Source organism: Pinus tabuliformis, chromosome 8, assembly GCF_031772625.1.
Source record: "Pinus tabuliformis cultivar Carrire ecotype Pingquan chromosome 8, CPIR1, whole genome shotgun sequence".
NCBI lineage: Eukaryota > Viridiplantae > Streptophyta > Pinopsida > Pinales > Pinaceae > Pinus > Pinus tabuliformis.
Window position 1 is genome coordinate 1,181,806,955 of NC_142294.1, and position 8,251 is coordinate 1,181,815,205.

At 33.6% G+C, this 8,251-nt stretch overlaps 1 protein-coding gene and 1 pseudogene across 1 annotated transcript; both read right to left on the bottom strand.

Annotated features, from left to right (window-relative positions):
* Positions 1-4,555: 4,555 nt before the first annotated feature.
* LOC149239557 (putative carboxylesterase 12) lies at positions 4,556-4,999 on the bottom strand. The gene has a single exon (XM_089369898.1). The coding sequence runs from the start codon at positions 4,997-4,999 to the stop codon at positions 4,556-4,558; it is 444 nt and encodes a 147-aa protein (XP_089226024.1).
* Positions 5,000-7,258: 2,259 nt separating this feature from the next.
* LOC149239558 (putative carboxylesterase 17 pseudogene) lies at positions 7,259-7,687 on the bottom strand (annotated as a pseudogene).
* Positions 7,688-8,251: the final 564 nt, after the last annotated feature.

Below are 8,251 nucleotides of genomic sequence, written 5' to 3' on the forward strand. Positions count from 1 at the left end.
TATGTCTTAATGATATATGCTTTAATTGGCTCAGTTCTATTCATGGGTGGCATGGCTATAGTTTTGTTGCAATTTTAGTTTGGGTTGGGTGTGAACAGGAGGTGGAATGAGCAAGATTAAGTTTTGAAAACCCTAACATCCTATGGAATGACATGTAAAGCCCATACATAGGAATAAAATGCATTGGAGGTGGAAAAAAAACCTACGTGATGTATTAGCTGATTGGCACACATGGTACAAAGGTACTAATCAAAAATACTCACCACTAGAGGAGTTATTGCTGGGACTATTCAAATTATGTTAATGGTCAATGAGGTGAACAATTTTGAAAAGTGAGAGTTTAAAGGTCAAATGTATGGTTCCATGTCACTAGAAATGATAGATGTTAAAATCGAAGAAAATCTCATCAAATTTGTCAACCATATTTCACCACATAAAAAATCAGAATTCTTCAATACCAGTATTAAATCTCACATAGAACTAGAGGTTTGATATTAAATACAATGAAAATCAAACCATAACAACATGTAAAAATATTGATCAAAGGGTTTGGTAATGATGAATGATATGACAAGGTCATGAAATGAAAATGTTTCAAATGAAAGAATATAACATTTTCCAAAACAAATATACCCATATATATCTATAAAACTCACTGAATTCAAATGTCAATGCAATCAGGTTTAGAATGACACATTTCATACACTTGTAAATAAAACTTTGCTAAAACAAACAAACCATTATTAGGATAGGGTTTGAGACCCATAATTTCATATAATCCATTGACTTATATAATGCAAAAGAAAAAAAATTATTGCTTGCACAGAATGTAAGCCAAAAATCAAAATGAGAGTATATATAGGTAACATATTGAAGACTTTAATGAGAACATTTGACTAGGTTAAATAAATTTATGACTCCATGAACTGACTCAAAACACATAGGTTAACTTGTTATTGTAACAAAAAAGATGATAAATAATCATAGTGAGTAATGCTTAAGATAAGTTCTCCATTGCTTTGAATAAAAATGCTAAATATGAAATGAGATGAAAGCCATATCACAATCCATATCAAAATATGTACTTGAAACCATTATAAAAATTTCATAGAAAACTAATTACAAAAATCAAAAGCAAAAATATAAATAAAAAGAGGGGCCCATATCATTTTGGAAATGAGAGGGCAATTAGTTGGGTAGCCAATAACTTTGGAAACTCTGTTGCAAATGTGTTTTGATAATGGTGTTAGTTCTCCAAAAGATTATTCAAAATGATGGCATGATGAGATACATATGTAAATCCTAAACAATGAGTATTGTTGATTAGGGATTCCAAACTAAAATGTTAAATTCAAATCCTTATTATTTTATAATTGTTTTAGTTTCTCTTTACAAGCGGATATGTATTATTTCTATATATCCTTCATTTTCTTCTCTTTTTCTATAATGTATATGTAAAACTTATTTTTCAATTAGAAAAATAATATTATTATAATTACTCTTTAAATTGATAAGTGAAAAGACATTGATCCACATCACATAAATGAAAAGCATTGGAGTTGAATCCTAATGGCAACTAGGAAGATGAAAATGGTTTGGAAAATATATGCATCCCAACTCAAACCAATAGGCATGTGACAATAGAGAGTCTTAACCATTGGATAGTAATGGTGGAGATTCCTAGATGAAAATACTAGCATTATCCTTACCTGAAGCACAAACATATGTGATCTCATCCTCATTATGGGATGGTAGATTAGTATTGATCTCTGCATTGGTCTCATAGCCTTATCAAGAGGGATTTTTGTTTAAGGGATGATGAGAGTAACGATGGGAAGAACTTATATGTCATTAGACTCCGAGTTCGTGGTGTAGAGGCTAATCTCATCGAACCATTTTTCCAAGAATATAAGGGTCTTGGGGGTTGTCATGGCAATGGCGTTATAATCCCTCTATCCTACTTTATTACAACCTCAGGCCCTCAGCCCCTAGTTTCACAAATTTATTTACCAAAAGTCGTCAAACTTCTCTTTGGGAATTCACTACTCTTTGGATCCTACTCCATTGATTTGTTATAGGACCTCAAGCTTTCCCTAGAGCTCTAGGTGGGTACGCCTTACGTCATGTAATGCCTACTTTTCAAATGTAAGCATCTAGATGATCCTTTCCTTCTTTCAATCTATAATGTGTGTAAATATGCCACTGATTTTATGGCCCTTCACTTATGAGGGGGTGTTGTGGGAAATTCATCCTCCCCTTGGCCCTTCCATTAGCTCTATGCATAGTCAACCCTCATATGTCACTTTAATGGTATATGGTCCCACTTCGATCTTTACCAATGGATCCATTCTTCATGGACCAAGAGTTTAAAAGTTATTTTATTCTCCAAAGGCTTCTTCATTGTGGCATTTGTAGAATTAGAAGACTACCATAAAGTTTTATCTAATGGGCTTCTGATATGGGGCAATGTTTGATTGTTCTTAACCCCTTGGCTTCCATATTTTGACCCTTCTATAGTAGTCATTTGCAAGCTACCAATATCGACCTATCTTCTTAATCCACCTACTCACTTGTGGCAACACTCAATTTTTGATGATATTGGAAACTCCATTGGTAATTTCATTGCATCCAATAATTCTCATGGGATGTTTTTCATCTACACTTATGAAAAAATATGTGTTGAAATTGACATCAGTAAATGGATGCCAAACAAAACTAGTTTAAAATTTTGATTTTCATTAGAGATAGGCTTTTGGACTATGAGAATATTTCTTTTCATTAGGTCATCTGCTAGGAGTTCTAATTGTAATCAGCATCAAGGATGTGAATCCTTTAATTCTTATTCTTCTGGCAGAGATCAGGAATTCGCCCTCGAGAATCTGTCAACAAGGAAGAGATATCATTTATCAGTAGTGAATTTGTTCACGGTTCTTCTATGCTTCATGAGGATGGAATCTCTCAATCTGTTGATGGTGATTTCTTGATGACTTTATCTGCTAATTTCACCGCTTCCCCTATCTTATTGAAACCTGGTTGTTATCAAAATAAGAGCTTAGATATTTCCTACAAGCCCCTCATCGTTTCCTCCTCTTCCCATTTTCGAGTCAACACTTCCATTGATGTCTCCGCCTCTCCTATTTGACTGTCTTCACTCCCATTCACCCATCCTTCCTCGTCTGTATCTTCCATTCCTACTCAACCATCCCTTAAAGTTGTTTCTCATTCCTCCATTACTAACTCTAATTTCAACGTAAATAATTCACATATCAACATTGATGTTACTGGTATTCAAAACATAAATAGGGAGAAAAAGAAGTTTTGATGATGACATTAATTTAAAAATTAAAGACATTCATTATGGTGATAATAGTAAAATGATTCAAAATTCACTTATTAAAAATATTCTTGATAATGAAAATAATAAGTTTTATTTTAAAAGAAATGATATCATAAATGAACATTATAATATTGAAAATAATATTCATAAAAGTAATTTCACTAATAAAAAGAATTTGAATGAGAACAATACTAGAAGAAAAGTTTGTAACTCTTATAATAATACTCTTTTTAATAAAAATAATAATTCTATATAGAGCATTTTTAAAAATGTTATTAACCTTTCTAGTGTAATTTTGGATCCATTTTTTTCGCTTCTTGAATAAAGGGCTCAATTTCGCCCTTGCTCCTAAAAAGATTCCATTTGAGGACATTATTTGTAACATTGAACATGGAATTAGAGACCTTCCTAATAATGTTAAGGAGTTTATTAGGCAAGACTGTGCTATTGTGATTAGGAAGGCAAAGCCTCCAAAAAAGAAACATTAGCAAAAATATGGTTTTTTCCCTAAAAGCCCTTATTGATAACCATAGTGTAGTTATTACCCTATAGCATTTTTGTTTCCGTAACGAAACTATATATGCTAAACAATCATAGATATTTTCCTTCAAAGTGACAAAGAAAGACTCTGGGTAGGGTTCTTATGGTCATCAGAGGACGAGGGGGAGGAAAAGGAATGCACGAAGTCCGAAATGCGTTTCAACATGAGATACGAATTCTCAGATTTGGGATTTAAGAGATGGAACACGCGGCCTTCACCTTCCGTCATAACTAGATCAACATCTTTGCCTGCCTTCTTTAAACCTTTGTAGTATAGAACAACACGATTTGTCAGCAGATCCTTCTCTGCCACAAATAAAACCATTCATTCATACACCAGAGTCGACAGATTAGGAGAATGGGTGCCAACTGGGTTGCCAAAAGGGTGGTATTTATCCTCCCCTAGGGGGAGAACGATGCTCCATAGTGCATTTGACAACTCCTTAAAACCCTCCGCATCCGCTTGTGGCCTAACTTTGTGGCCAATTAGTTCTTTCCCATGAAAGCCAAGGTGAACTAGATTGGACCCTTGGAAACACAGGCCATCCCATTTCCTTCCACTCACAAGGATTCCCAATTGATGCACGATGTTTCCTCTGACACTGTCACCTACCATGAACACCTTCCTAAAATTTGCGCATGAAGCGAGCCATGGATCCACGAAAACCCCATCTAGCACTATTTCTTGACGGTCAAGCCATGAAAGAATGCCAAAAAAATCGTGATAGGTAGCAGGAGGCGATGCTCGGGCGCTTTCTTGTACTCCACCAATAGGCATATCACCTTGGCCTCTATAGCGGCTTTACTGACATAGTTGTGATAAAGCGCCAAGACAGCCGATCTGATACAGAAAGCCCCTCCACGAATGTACACAAGTACAAGAAAATTTTGTTTTCCATCACTCACTTTGAACGGAGGAAGGAAGAGCCAAATGAAGGCACCTGTTTCAGGATTGATGACCACATCCTTTGATGCCACTCCTCCCTTTGATTCACTATCGAGATGTGAAGAAGGGGGAATAGTAACCTCGTCGAGCAGGCATTCAAACGTCTCATCTTCGTATATCCTCAGCAGACTGAGAGCCTCAGCTATGATAGATAAAAAAGAAGATGATTCCTCCATAGGTATGCCGTTGATAGTGCTACTATGAATAGCTAAGCTGGGAGGGGGGGAATGTAGATAAGAATATATTTACAAACCCTAGATCTCGATGCTTACATTTAAAGCTCCAGATGCCCTGATAATTCCCAAACATACAATGACTTTAATAATGAACCTTAATGTTCCATTAATATAGAAATGTTTTGGACCTTACTTTCATGAAATGTTTACCGAGCCCCACACTTGTGTAATTGAACGTAATTTGGTGCAAACTTCTGATGAGAGAACACTAGTTTCCATTATAGTTCGCCAGTCATTGTCCAATGAGCTATGATATCACCATAAATTATAGAAAGTTTATTTCTATCGATTGCAGTTAGGGGTTAAATTTGATGGTATTTACTTGTAATTTTCTTATTTAATCATCAAATAATAATCATTTTAAAATTTGTACGGCAAGTATTGAGTTTTCAAACTTCGATTTAATGAATGACTTAAAATTAGTGATTTTGATATAAACAAATAAATACTAATTTTAATATAAAAAAATAAGATAAATTAGGTGTTTTGATTACTTAGAGTCAAATATAAGTATTTCACTATTTAACATCCCGAATACTAAAATTTTGAGATGAGATTTAAAAATAAGTATAGACTATTCATAGTGTACTATAAAAAGTGTTTTTTTGTTTTTACTCACACTATGTGATTCTATATTGTATATATTTAAGCATAACACATAAACATTGAATCTTAAATTTTAAAAGGTTACATGTCTCTACTCATTAGTTATTGGTATTATATAAAACACTAAGTAAATTTTCTTCTTTGTGTAGGTGAAACAATTGTTTTTTGGTTTAATTTTGAGAGTTTTATGTAGTTTATTTAGTGTTAACACATTTGTGATAGATAAAATGGGTCTATTTATTAGTTTCATTAGAAAACAAATATATTTTGTGGTTGAATATGGGAATCTCAAATGTGTGGTTACTAATTCTATGATGCTCTCAATAAATTTACACTTAAATCTGAATACAATTAGGAATCAACAAGTAGTTACTAAGGATATGATGCTCTTAATATATTCACACTTAAATCTAAAAACAACTATGTTTGTGCCTTTTAGGTGTTAGCATGTGAGAAGATTATGAAATTCTTCAAAATCCATGCTTGCATATTATTATTTCTTGAAATGTTCTCTCAAACTCTTATTTAAAAGTGCCTTCAATCCTGTGTTATTATGTATAAGGTCTTTCTTAAATACAACTCATCAAATTATATGTCAAAACCAAAAATCAATTGTTTCCCTTCAAAATATATTAAAATTAATATGTTGGACCAAGCTAATTAAAAATTTAGTATAATTTGAAAAAACTTTGAAATTACGTAAATAGTAACCATATATAATTCCACCAAATTATTAATTAATTTAACAATATAAATGAATATATTTAATCATTATCTATATATATATATATATATATATATATATATATATATTTATATATATATATATATATTATATATATATATATATATATATATAAACATCTTTTATAATCAAGGTATAATTAAAAATTTTAATATTATTATTATCATCTAATTTTGTGGGACAAGGAATCTATTTCTTTGTAGTGATTTGACTAATAAATTTAGGAAAACATACATAGTCTATCCCCTAATTTTGAACCTATGACTTTTAAAAAAAACACATGCTTTTAACTATTAAACCCACTCAAATATATAATACACCATAGAAAACCTATATTAACTTATATTACAAAACTTATTATAACAATCCTTTTAATAGTAGCAATCTTTTTAATTATATTGTTTTAGAAAATATTTCCTAATCTATGTATCACTATATAGTGAGGTGTCTAGTGAGATGTAGTCTGATTGCTAAGACTTTGTCCATATGCGTGGTAAATTATATTGTTTTGGTAAAAGTCTTCGGAACCCCAAAGTTTCTCTAACAATTTATTTCATATCACGTCTCGTCTAAGGTGCCACTACCCTCTCATAAACTTTTTAAATGCCATCCTTCAAGGTCCCCTGCACTCGAGAATCTTTTTAATTTCCATCCTTCCACGTATGACTTGAACAAAGCATGTACCTAATCTTTTAATTAGATAAGTACAATATGTCTCAATCATACACATCGCTGTAATAATTTAATTAAATAAGCATTTCCACATATGGTAATTATTATGGACTCTGAATTACTTGACCCAACACGGTTATTATGAAGATCTTCTAGAACTTGTGATAATGGAGATATTAAAAATTGACCGGGATCTTATAGAAGCCAACTAGTTCTTTCCCATGAAAGCTAGGGTGAACCAGAATGGCCCCTTGGAAACACAGGCCATCCCATTTCCTTCCACTCGCAAGGATTCCCAACTGATGCATTATGTTTCCTCCGGCACTGTCACCTACCATGAACACCTTCCTAAAATTTGAGCATGAAGCGAGCCATGGATCCACGGAGACCCCATCTACCACTACTGCTTGATGGCCAAGCCATGAAAGAACACCAAAACAATCATGATAGGAAGCAGGGAGGCGGTGCTCGGGCCCTTTTCTGTATTCCACCGACAGGCATATCACCTTGGCCTCTGTAGTGACTTCACTGACATAGTTTTGATAAAGTAGTGAGGCAGCTGATCCGATACAAAAAGCCCCTCCGTGAATGTACACAAGTACCATAACTTTCTATTTTCCATCACTCACTTTGAATGGAGGAAGGAAGAGCCGAATGAAGACACCTATTTCAGGATTGATGACCACGTCCTTGGATGCCACTCATCCCTTCAATTCATTCCCGAGCTGCGAAGAAAGGGGTACTGTGCCCTCATCGAGAAAGCGTTCAACCATCCCATGTTTGTAGATCCTCAATAGACTAGGATACTCAGCTACGATAGATAAAGAAGATGATTCCTCCATAGGTATTGCATTGGTAGTGCGGCTATCAATATCTAAGCGGAGGGAGACAATATAGTTACAATAGCTAGATCCAGATGATTGCTTTTAAAGCTCCAGATACCCTAATAATTCCTGAACATACCATGACTTTAATAATGAACCTTATGTTCCATTAATATTATATCATAAACCAGGAAATGTTTTGGCCCTTATGTTCATGAAATGCTTTCCCGGCCCCACACTTGTGTAATTGGACATAATTTGGTGCAAAATTTTGATGAAAAAACACTAGTTTCCATTATGGTCCACGGTCACTGTCCAATGAGGTGCGGTATCACCATAAATTAT

What these genes read in the sequence shown, in the direction of transcription:
- LOC149239557 (XM_089369898.1), bottom strand. Translation starts at nt 4,999, where the DNA reads ATGGAGGAATCATCTTCTTTTTTATCTATCATAGCTGAGGCTCTCAGT.